Raw genomic sequence first — 12,644 nt, 5'->3', positions numbered from 1 at the left:
ATGGAATGCATACATGAGAGGCAAATCATACAACTTGTATTATGTGTTTAACAAAAAAAAAACCCATGTGATTGAACCGCTAATATCGCATGCATCCTATGTGTTATTTTCGCTCTATCATATGACCTGTATAATATAACAAACTCTAATTACCTGTTGGCTGTTGATATAACAGACTATAACATACGAATTTGATTTTATACCTTACGCCCCATGTAATACAACAGGCACACTGTTGTACACTTCTGAGGGAGGTTTTATTTTAATAGCCCTATTGGATTAAATGTTTCATGTTTTCCGTTGGAAAATTTCTTTTCGTCTATATAGGTTAAAAGTCATAAAGCAATAAACAACTCAAAGCATTTAACAATTACCGAAATGTGAAGAGATCTGTTTTGAATTAAACTAAGGTCGCATGATATTAAAAAAAAAAGAATTCACAAAAATGAAATGAGGTCATTATTATCATAACAATAAAATTGTAGGATTAATAAAACCCAGCAACAGAAACAAAATTACGACGACAACAGACGGTATGACAATAAGCATTCAAGTCTTTCTATGAGAAACACCCCTAGCAACCACCTCACCAACCCACTATTGGTTTCTTGTTCGGTTTTAGGTTTGTGGTTCAGTTTTGGCTTCTGGTTCGGTTGAAGTCTCGGGTTCAGTTTTGGTTTCTGGTTCAGTTGCAGTCTCAGGTTCGGTTTTGGTTGCTGGTTCAGCTATAGTCTCATGTTCGGTTTTGGTGGTTGTTTCAGTTGTAGTCTCAGGTTCGGCTTCAGTTTCCAGTTCAGTTGCCATTTCAGGTTCTGTTTTGGTTTCTGTTTCAGTTGCGTTATCATGGTAAAACCTCACTACAATGCAGGTGATATTGTCAGCACTTCCTCGGCTAAAAGCGGTCTCCACCAACTTTCTAGCAGCCGACTCAGGTTCTTCTTCCAACAGTGCCAGTGAAACAGCATCCTGGCAGTTATGCACCCGTCAGCATCTTTATCGTATTAAAGTTTTAATACAAACTCAAGATTTCGAAATAAAAAAAAGGGTTAGTATAATATATGGATAACACTATAGAATAGTAACCAAGTTTCAAGTTTGTTCCAATTAGGTCACTCATATTTTGTTTTGTCCCAACCAGGTCACTCAACTTTCAGTTTGTCTCAATTAGGTCACTTAAATTTCAATTTCTGTTGTTAAACGAGAGGGACGGCTATTATATTATCGTAAGCGATACATTTAATTTACTGACAAACAATAAAAAAGTGTTGGTTTTAATGACGTTTAAGTTATTTATAAACATATAATATGAAGGGAAAAAACATAGTATTAGCATATATTGAAAGTTGAGTGACCTAATTGAGCTTAAATTGAAAGTTGAGTGACCTAATTGGGACACATTGAAAGTTGAGTGACTTAATTGAGACAAAATTGAAAGTTTAGTGACCTAATTGAGACAAAATAAAATATAAGTGACTTAATTGGAACAAACTTGAAACTTGGTTACTATTCTACGAAGTTGTCCCTATAATATATTAACATTAATAAGATACCTCATTAGGTACAACATCCCAAAGACCATCACTTGCAAGAACAAGCAATTCAAATTCTTCATCAAGTTCTTGTTCCTGTAACCATGAAAACACACAATAATTGGTATTCCGATCCTATAGTATTTAATATTAATGATTTTTTAGATTATCAATCTGAAATGGCTGAAAATTTACCTATAAAAAAGAAAAACATTTTTTAATGGCAGACCAACGATAAGTAAACCACACTTTTGAAGTGTGTTAAACTATGATGCGAAGATATTTTTTTGTAAATCTACAAGATGTGTGTAACATCTAATGTTTTCTTTAGTTATGAATACTACATGTAAATTGTTATTTGTAAAACACTTACTAAAGCAGGAATAAATATAACAGTTGAGATGACATAGTTGGTTACAATTAGTTAATTAGTTATCACTGACTCAAATGCTTACTGGTCAAGGAATTTTAAAAGAGACGATAGTGCAACTAAGATTTATTATGACAACATTCTAAAAGTATTGTTTGCAAAAGTCGGCTACTCATTAAAATGTCATCCAACTTTAGAAACATTTTCTAGATACCTGTCACACTTAAAAGTTTGATGATTATAATTCATGTTAGTATAATGGTTAAAACTTATACGTTGGGTCGGATCATTACTCACTCATGCCTAGACTGTGGATTCATAATTCATTGGTCACTGATGATCTTTTGTAATGAACGTCATATACACATAAAGTATATGTGTATTTCTCTATGTATATAGTCACTATATGTATGTATCACGTGTCTACATATTTGTGTATTTATCTATATGCATAATAAAACTAATGCTTTATAACGCCAAAGACACCGGGAAGTTCATTTCTTTGAACATAATGTATAGTTAATGGTAGTGTGTGTATACATACGTATTGATGCATGTACATAAACGCAAATCATATTATAGCTTTTAATTTACCCACCATAGAGAAAAGTATACGAGATCTTGGCTTTCCTTTCTCAATCATACTAGTTCCACTTCAGTTTATTAATTATTTCTAAGATAAATAAGTTACTTTAACCGGAAAAAAAAAAAAACCTTCCCTAAAAGTACATGTCGTGATATTCAAAAGATATCACAAAAACGCGCAACATATATTATAAGACAAAAGCCCAAAAGGATAACTGCAATGAAGACTAAAGAGGCGTACATATATCAGTGTTTCAATACCAAGAAATTTCTAAGTTCTAACAATGTATAATCACTATATGATCCAAATGAACACAAGTATAAATCACACAAAATTGTCACTTATGTCAAACTAAATCAACAGAAAAAAAAAAGTAGTAACGGTTTAATGGTTACCTGGATTTCAGGTTCTGCCACAACAAACTGCTTCAACATACGGTTTCCAAAAGCACGTGACATTGCTAAAACACCCCCAACCCTCCATGTACCTAAGAAAAACATAAAAATGAAAAACTGGAAGTAAAAACACAATTAATAATATTGCCAGTCGCCACAATGCCGCCTCACCTGCCCACATGACAACCCCACCAGCATTTTCAATCCTCTTCCTCTCATCACTTCTATTTGGTTTATGATCATCAGATAGAGGAATAGCTGCCAATTGAATAATTTGAATATTCAATTATTCATTCTCAAAAAATAAGAAAATAATCTAGAAATAAATTACCTTTTCCTGCCTTTGATATGACAGTCCTAGAATCACCAACATTAGCAACATACAAATGATTTCCAACCAAAACCGCAGTTGAAGCAGTAGAACCATCGTCACGGAACATATCTTTTCCCACCTCCAAAAACTCAGAGTCAGTCTGTTGATAAGTCTCACTTATGGCTAATTTGGTATTTGTCATAAATTCTGGATGATTCATTAGGTTCTTAAAAAGATTTTCCTTCAAATACTCAGCTGCGCGTGAACCACCATGACCTACACAAAACTAACCGTATTCCAGTAAGAAATAGAAATTAAGCATAAGGTCTACTCCTCAGCAATGATAAATAGGACGCTTAATGAAGTTGCAAGGTATATGTCTGCTGATACTAAGTTTCCAATCTCCTTCTGGAAGGTAGCAGTCCACACTGCCTGCTGTGTTCAGAACCAGGTTCATTAGGTGAAAATGCATGCATGATTTTGATTAAAGAACCCATTGTTAAAATTGACGGGTCTCAAAGGAGCATGTTCTTGAATAAGAAGATCAGCTCTTGTGTATCAATCATTAACGAAATTTTTTCCTATTTTGAAATATATTTATGCAGCGTTCATTACTTATGTAGAAGATATAACTGATTCAAGTACTTCACTGAATTTTTCAAGTAATGGTTTTAAATGATGATTTAATTTTCTGGAAAAAACAAAACCAAAGCAATAATGTTGAACAAGTTTAAGGATGTTATTTTAAGTACAGAATATAACTAACCATCAAATATCCCAAATAGGCAGACGGTCTGCCCATTTATCTTGCAAGTGTTGACATCATAGAAATCCTCCATGCTAGCTCTTTTACCTCTAAAACTTGAATAACCGCAGATTAATTTTCCATCTTCGCTGTCAGGGTCAAGACACGTAAGTAATCACAAGAAAATGAAAGTATGAAACACAGCCATGTTATACATAACTCAGAGATGAAAATTAATTAACATCCAAAGTTTCCATTCATCAGTAAACAAACAACTACTTTCTTGTTTGATCAATGAAACAACCTAACCAATTCGTCAACACTAATAAAAGGTTTATTGGATTTTAATAATCCCTATTGACTGATATTGGCCGATAATAATCCCTAATCATTTTATCACCACTGGCGGTCCCAAATTTAAAAAAGTTGGCCCCCAATGGTCCCCCGTTAAAAATGACTAACGGCGTTATACTTTTTCCCAAATTTCAAACTATTGTTTTAGGGCTTTTGATCGGAAAGAGGATACGAGTCGATTGATTTAATACTTCGTTCAAAACGGTGCTCCAAAACGACGAAATAATGCTTCAATTCGGGTGTTTGATCTTAAAATTAACAAAAATCAATTCGTCTGGATCACCGTTTCGAGCTAAGTTTTACATCCATCGACTTGTATCCTCCTTCCGATCAAAAGCCCTAAAACAATAGTTTGAAATTCAGAAAAAAGTATAACGCCGTTAAGTCATTTTTAACGGGGGACCACTAGGGGGCAACTTTTTTAAATTTGGGACCACCAGTGGTGATAAAATGAATAGGGATTATTATCGGTCAATACCAGTCAATAGGGATTATTAAAATCCAATAAACCCTAATAAAAAACCAGTAAAGAAATATGCCATGACAAATGGATATGTATCAATATAAGAAATATTTGATCATCCAAAGTTCCCATCTATAATTGCATGCCGACCCTTTCACATTAGCATATCCACGCACAAGAACACTTTCATGTTAAAAGTTGGACAAATAGAACTACAGCGTATACACTGTATGACAACTTTTACAGAATAATAAAAAAAATATATCACCTCTTCCATCCTCCAGTAGCAAAGCCACCATCATCATCCTTATCAGATGAAGTGTTGGTAGTAAGCCCACGACCTGCCCCTGCGCTCATATCCACCATCATTCTCCTTACAGATGAAAATATTCGATCAGAGGATACAAAAGCAGTCTTCAAAGTTGTTTGGAAACTTGCAAACGGCACCAACCCTGGTGTGACTTTGTGAATATTCCCAGCTTGCAGAATCGCTGTCCTCAGATAACTGCTGCATACCATTTAAGATTCCACAAGCTGGTCTGTTCTGCATAACATCCACCCAAAATGTTTACAAAAACTCATTAATGCATTCCTTTTACTATACATGCTATTGATGTAGCCACATTCCATCGAAGATTATTTCAATTTATTAGTTTCATTTCAGTTTTCTTTTTTTAAATTTCAGACACCTTTATTTCCTTTAAAGTAGTAGTTAACTTAGCGGAGTTAAAGGTAGTTTTTCTATTCTCTTGTAATTAGCATTTATTAAAAGAAACGATTATGCTAAATGAAGGGAGAGAGTTTATGTTTCAAAAAAACGTGTGTTAATTTATCTCATTGGATTATGAGTTAAATCGATTCGTCTATGTCAGCTCAATCATGGCATGTCAGGCGGTGTTCTAAGACACAATTTCCAAACCAAAGTCATGAATCTCAGAATTTGTCTCCGGTTTCAACATCGCAGCCCTACCGCTTGTTTGGTTTAGAACCATCAGTTTCTACCAGTTCCATTTTATATCAATTTTATATCCGTTACGTGTGGTCCGGTGTATATCAGCTATTTATCTAATCATTTTGCCATTCCGTAATGAGATATTGAGATAATCCTTGTAAATCGTATGCAAATGTCTACCGAATCAGTAACACTAACTGATCTAAGCAATTTTACACAAATCAGAGTGAACTGGAGCACAACTGGATATACGAACTATATTATGAAAATTGAAACTAAATCGTAATAATCGTCTGCATATGCACCCTCTGGTGATCTAATTTCATTTCGAAATGAACATATTCATTGATGATACAACATAATTCATTCTGAAAATGAAAACAGAGACGTCGTAATGAAATCGCTAAACAGAAGTTGAAGGCTTGAATAATAAACAAGTGATGTGAATGAATCTGACTTACTTTTCAAAGTGATGTGGCGGCCAAAAGCAACAGATCTAGCGGCATGATATGATATGAGGAAGAAAAGCGGAGGATCGGAATCAGAGATATATGCAGATACAGATACCAGATCAGAATCTGAAACCCTAGAATTGGAAAGAAAAAGAGTAAAAAAGGAGAAGGTTTGAATAATATATCTGAATGTTGGGTAGTGTGTAGCAGCAATGAGCACTGGCCTCTCTGTCACTGAGTGTGTCTGACACGTGGCACACTCATGTCTCCACTACTCCTTGAGTCCGGATCGGATCGTTTACATACGAATCGGTCCTTTTTGTGTTCATAGTGACACGTTTTATAATGTAAGAGCATTCGGTTTCTTCAAATTTTTTAGAGACGGTTAAAAGTGGTCGTGAGAGGGGGAAAGAGAAAATATTACTATTCATGCTTAAATTTGGAGAAGCATCCTGTTCATCTCTATAATTTTTTAATATTTTTGTGAATGAGAAAGAAAATGTAATGATAAAAGTATAAAAAAATATTATTTAATTAAAAATAAAAGAGAAAAGATGATATTTTTAGTGTAATTATAGAAATGGATTGAGAATGCTCTTAAGTGTTGTTTGTTTTTTCCAAAAACAGTCTGCACAGGCTTTTTGTCTACGTCACGTATACCACGTGTAGATATTGAAATGTGCGGACTGCTTGTTTTTTTAAAGACATTTTATTTGTCATCTATGTATTTATCATACTTGTACACACTGATTTTATTATTATATTCTTCTTATTTATATATTAACAATAATTATGTGGAAATGGTTAAAGTACATTCCAGCATTTTACAAAACTTATCTATAAAACAGAGAATGCGATGGAGATATTAATTTGAGCATTTCTTTATATTATTCTCTAACTAGGTTATAAACTCATGTACTACACGGGATTGCGTATCAAAAATTTATGAAATTAAGAATGTTTTATTATGCATAACCTTATTTAACTTTTCAATTACATTAGGTATGTTGAATTAATATATTACAATTATTAAGAATAAAATATAATAAAAATGTTTATGGCAATTGGCAAACCAGGTAAACATGTTCCGGGTAATCACGCCACTTCAACATATGTAAAGTATACTTTGAAAACAAATTGATACACACTTACAATCTAAGCTCCAAACTGCAATCTTTTACTTACAATCTAAGCTCCAAACTACATGTAAAGTATTCTTAAAAAAACCCCAATTTGTAAGCTTACACCCAATGTTGATCAGATTTGACTTTTCAACGTTTTGGCCCCCGCATCTCGTATCTCGCCCGTTCATGTCTAATGACTTCATATTTAATCTTTCCACAATTTCGACCAAGAGATCACAAACTGGTTCCTTTACATCAATTGAAAATCAAGTATCCTGAAATATAACAAATTTATATGAAACACATATTTAAAATGTGCTAGTCGTGATCTAATATTTAATATGCAAGGGAAGCAAACTAAAGCACTCATCTACAGTGCCACCAACCCACTGGTTTGTAGCCAAATACGCTAATAGTGTCATCAATAAAGGAATGAGATTGACATAAAAATCTGCTTCAAATGGTGAGAAATTAGCTATCTGAAACTTGATTTTTTCTGGAAAAAAAAAAATGAAACATTTCGTTTATATAGGACATTGGAGCAGTGCATTTTCTAAGTATGTTCTTAATAAACCTTAATGAAATTTGGTTTTTTTTTTTTTTTTTTTTTTTTTTGAAGAAGAAGAAGAAATGCAAATTGAATGCTTGACAATGATATGGACGCAATTAGAACGGCATAAAAGGATCTTCCTTGAACTATTAGTTGGAAATAGGTGTGGCGGCTCTTGTTGATCATGTTAGAAAACCACTAAAAATCAACCAGTTTATTTTTTAAGGACTCAAATGATCCCGCTTACAAACCATATGGACGCAAATTCAAGTTTTCTCAATAAGAATTGTTTTGACCTAAAAGTGTGCTTATTAAAAAGTTACGGTAAATATTTTGCATTACAATTTGCAATATCAATGATCGAAATTTACTAATTGTTATATGAAAATTTGTTTTTATTAATTTCATTTTTTAGGTTGGTCGCATATAAGAAAATTGTTTTCACCGGTCATGTTTTTCACATTATTTGTTTTCATTGAGTCCCCGTTAAAAAAAGTAAAGAAACAAATAAAAGTTAACTCCGTTAGGTTCTTTCGGAATTTCAAACTGATGTTTTAGAATTTTCTATCGTAAAAAGGATACGAGATGATTAATGGAATAAAATCTAACTTTACTATTTTTACGCTTTGTGAGTGTGTATTTAAAAGTGATGAAAGGAGCATCCCTTAAAAGTTAAAACTCCATTTCATTTTGTAAGTTTTTGAAAGTTTAATTGAAAACTTATAGAACAATATTTTTTTTTTTGCTTAATGAGAAAAAGTCATGTCAAAAATGACCGATGTATAGCTTTCGCAGTTTTAGTAGAAGAAAGTAATCTATCATCAATAGCCGTATTCACCAGTTGAAGTCATAATACTATAACATTTTCCCTTGTACACACTGATTTTATTATTATATTCTTCTTATTTATATATTGACTAACAATTATGTGGAAGATGCCGAGCAGCCCTCTAAATATAGAAGGCTAAAGCACATTCCAGCATTTTACAAAACTTATCTATAAAACAGAGGATGCGATGGAGATTTTAATTTGAGCATTTTTTTAGATTATTCTCAAATATATAAAGATATAGTGTGTATAAAGCATGATATGAATGCTCTAATCCAGAAAATTAATTACACAGATTGTTATGCGGTGCCCTCCCAACACCCAAACATCGGTGCACGCCTCATCTGTCTGAAATGAACACGAAGATGGGCAATGGCTCGGTTATGAGTTTTGGTGTGGGTTTTGGTCGAAAAGACAGAGAGTGGAGGAGATGGTGGGGGTATCGTTGAGCATAAAGATGGGCAATGGCGCGGTTATGAGTTTTGGTCGGAACACGAAGTTGTATATGTACATATTATTCAAACAATAATACATGTTGGTGACTTTTTAATTCCGTGAGCATTAAGAGAAACTTTCAAAAAGTTATGTTGTCACGCCCCTGTCAACGGGGGCGCAACGACTAATATCAATACAAAGCATCGAAAATAAATAATTAACAATTCATACTATGCCAAAGGTACAATGCCAAAACAGTGCATCCAAAAGTCTTAAGCATATAGAGTGTACTCAAGTAGTGATGAATGACGATAGTCAATCAAAACTTTCAAAAACAAGTTGTCTAAGAGTTCAACTTAAGTCTTCTTGTGAATATCATCTATCTTCAATAAGCTCATGTCCACTTTGCTAATACCGGTTCACAAAAACTTTACCTGAATACATGCTCAAAAATAATACATAACTAAAGAATTTGTGACAAGCAAATAGCAATGAACAAAGTATAAGTAACTAATGTAATTGTGTGTTCTTGGTGAAAATTTTGAAAGAAGAGTTTTAAAAATCAAACAAAATGCATACCTAAGTAGACGTGCACAAATCGAGTTCAACTGGAAAACCCGAACCGGTTCGAAACCGGTTTTTTCACACCGGGTTGTAAAATGGAACCGGTTCCAATCAAGAACCGGTTCGGTTCCCGACCCGAACCGATGCCCAGATATGCTAACTTTTAAGAACCGGGTAGGGTATGAACCGGAACCGGTTTTTACGTAAAAACCGGTTCCACCGGTTTTTTTTGAAATTTAAATATTATAGCCGTTAGGAACCGGTTCCAACGGCTATATAGCCGTTTTTGCCCGTTGGAACCGGTTATTTTCTTACTATAAATAGCAAGGTTTGTTTGTGTACTTGTTAAACCAATTCCAAAACTATAAAACACACTCCAAACCACAATTAACCTTAAACCGACAACAAATGGCAACTAATGATGACGTTGTTATGGTGATCGAAACAACAAGATGCCCCGATGTTTGGGTTCATTACAATTTGTGTCTCATGACCGACTCACATGAGTTGGCACGTTGCAAATATTGCTCGAAGTTTCTTAAAGCAGGGTCCAACTCGACATTACGAAAACATACGAATAAGTATCGTCGAGAGAAAAGAAGGTTGGAAGCTAAAAAAACGGAAATGGGAGAGTCGTCCGGCTCTACAACCCAAAAATAAGTATTCCCGGATTAAAACGACGGACTTTGTTTTTTATGTTTTAGTTGTTATGTTTAGTATCGTTTATGTTTTAATAATGTTTGTAATAGTTACTTTTTAAATAAATAAAATGTTCGTCGTTATTAAAAAAGTAACAAAAATTAATCATGAGTAACAAAAGTAATTATAATAAAACAAATTAAAACTAAATATTAGTTGAACAAGTTACAAATAATTTTACCAAAACAAATAATTACAACTCTTCTTCGTCTTCATTCTCGTCTTCACCCTCGTCTTCGTTATCGGAAGAAACCCCGTCCTCCGCCTCCTCATCATGAATATGACGCTCTATTGGTATTTCGTCTTCAAAGTTCGCCTTGTGTTGTACACGATCCACCGCATCCAAATGGTCCTTTAGGCAAATGCAAACCTCTAGAGACTCGGGAGTTAGTTTTGTTCTTCGCATAGATAACACCCTCCCACTAAGAGAAAAAACCGATTCAGAAGCAACCGTTGAGGATTGTACGGCAAGCAAATCACGAGCCATGGCGGATAGAATGGGAAATTCGTTTTGTTTACCTTTCCACCAAGCCAACAAATCAATATTGCGAATTTCGTCGACCGTTGCGCCCTCAACATAGTTTGCTCCACTATATCGACCAAGTTCGCTACTTGGTGTGTTTCCTCTTTGCCTCTTAGATGCCGATTCACGAATCCCATTCATCAAGTTTATAAGTGGGTCATTGCACGGCCTGCTAGTTGTTGTTTTTTTCACAAAAGACGATCTCGTGCTTGGACCATACATTTGAAAATAATGGTCATAAAGGTCTTGAAGGTTTTTGTTGAACTTGTCCTTCGCTTCCGTCGACAACTTCGGGTCAATCTCGTGCATACCTAAGTTGTCGAATATTTCCTCAATCGTTGTTTCAACCCCATTAACATTCCAATAGGGGTTTAATGCGGCGGCACAAGTAAAGACCGGCGGTATGTTTTCAAAATATTTTATGAACTTTTCTTTCATCACCGCAACAATATTTTCGAAGAGTTTGTTCTTCTCCGCAAAGCTTTTAAAAACACAAGACATATAGTACAATTCTTGCAAAACCAAACAACTAGTAGGGTAATAGACTCCCGATAATTTTGTTGTTGACTTTTTGAACACGTCAAGATACTCCAACAAATAACCGACTTGGACCCAAACACTTTCCGGAAACATATCGGCCTCGCGTTCTTCAACAAGATTGTTATGAAAAGCTTGTAAAGTTTGGCGTTGGGCAAAAGCACACTTTAACATATGACAAGTTGAGTTCCAACGGGTTGGAACGTCCCAATTCGGGCCCAAATACTTTCTTTCAACCGACTTGCAATAGTTCTTATATTCAAGATGTCTTCTTTTACCACTTTTGAAGACATCTTGTAACATAAGTCTAAAGTATTTTAAATCATCACAAATGTTTTCATTGTCAAGACCTATTTGAACAACCAAGTTGATGATATGTGCAACACATCGGACATGAAAAAAATCCCCGAAACAAGGTGGTGAATATTTAATGATAAATTTTTCAGCCGCCTTAGTATTGTTTGAAGCGTTGTCAAACGAAATCGAAAATATTTTATTTCTCAAGTTGTAAGTCGTTATAACTTCATCAAGTAATTCAAACAATTTTTTGGCGGTATGTGGGAACGGGAAGTTTTCAAAAGCGATGGTGCGTTTCATCAATTGCCATGTCACCGGATCAACCCAATGAGCGGTGACACATATGTATGATTCGGGCAACCCGTGTGGTGCCGACCAAACATCGGTAGTTAAACTAACCATGGCTTCTAAAGAATGAAAAGACTCGATTAACTCTTTTTTAGCACACTCTCACAACCTGATACAATGACGTCTTAAGGTAGTACGACTTACATGTGTGTATCTCGGTTGTAGAGTTTCGCGAATCAACGACGTCAACTCCGGGTCATCAAAGTGGTTAAACGGCAAACCTCGTTGAATAACGAACTTTGCCATTCTATCTTGAACTTGAGTCGTGTTGTAACGAAATAGTGTACCATCTTTACCCAAGTCAATTTGATCGGTCGTGCCAATCCCTTTCAACGCCTTGCAATATGGCTTCTCGATGTGCTTTCTCAAAGTAGAGTTGGAATCGTGCTTTAATATTGAACCACATAGTTTGCAACGAGCCTTTTGATAACCTTCGTCATCCACAATCAAATCCCAATTCTTCCATATGTCTTGGTTGCGGTTATGGTTGACTACCGTAACAACCCTTGGGTCCTCCGTAACAGGAACGGGGGCAACAAAAGCACTCTTCTTAGCCTTCTTGTTAGTTTTTTTTATGGG

The 12,644-nt window shown here is 34.7% G+C and overlaps 1 protein-coding gene across 2 annotated transcripts; it reads right to left on the bottom strand.

Moving 5' to 3' along the window:
- Nucleotides 1–429: 429 nt before the first annotated feature.
- Nucleotides 430–6,303, bottom strand: LOC143615422 (putative protein phosphatase 2C member 13, mitochondrial). Of its 2 annotated transcripts, none has more exons than XM_077088548.1 (8): nt 6,169–6,303; nt 5,024–5,299; nt 3,960–4,087; nt 3,212–3,469; nt 3,052–3,138; nt 2,881–2,972; nt 1,551–1,625; nt 430–966 (listed from the first exon to the last, which is right to left on the bottom strand). In XM_077088548.1, the coding sequence occupies exons 2-8, from the start codon at nt 5,272–5,274 to the stop codon at nt 619–621; spliced, it is 1,239 nt and encodes a 412-aa protein (XP_076944663.1). In that variant the 5' UTR covers nt 5,275–5,299; nt 6,169–6,303; the 3' UTR covers nt 430–618. The 2 variants fall into 2 exon arrangements, with proteins under 2 accessions (XP_076944663.1, XP_076944669.1); XM_077088554.1 differs by having other exon boundaries at nt 5,024–5,294; nt 6,169–6,268.
- Nucleotides 6,304–12,644: the final 6,341 nt, after the last annotated feature.

The sequence above is a fragment of the Bidens hawaiensis genome, unplaced genomic scaffold (assembly GCF_021521415.1).
Source record: "Bidens hawaiensis isolate Kalapana, Puna unplaced genomic scaffold, B.hawaiensis_p1.1 tig00002306_1, whole genome shotgun sequence".
NCBI lineage: Eukaryota > Viridiplantae > Streptophyta > Magnoliopsida > Asterales > Asteraceae > Bidens > Bidens hawaiensis.
The sequence above is the reverse complement of the archived record's forward strand: the minus strand, read 5'-3'. Positions and strand labels throughout refer to the sequence as shown.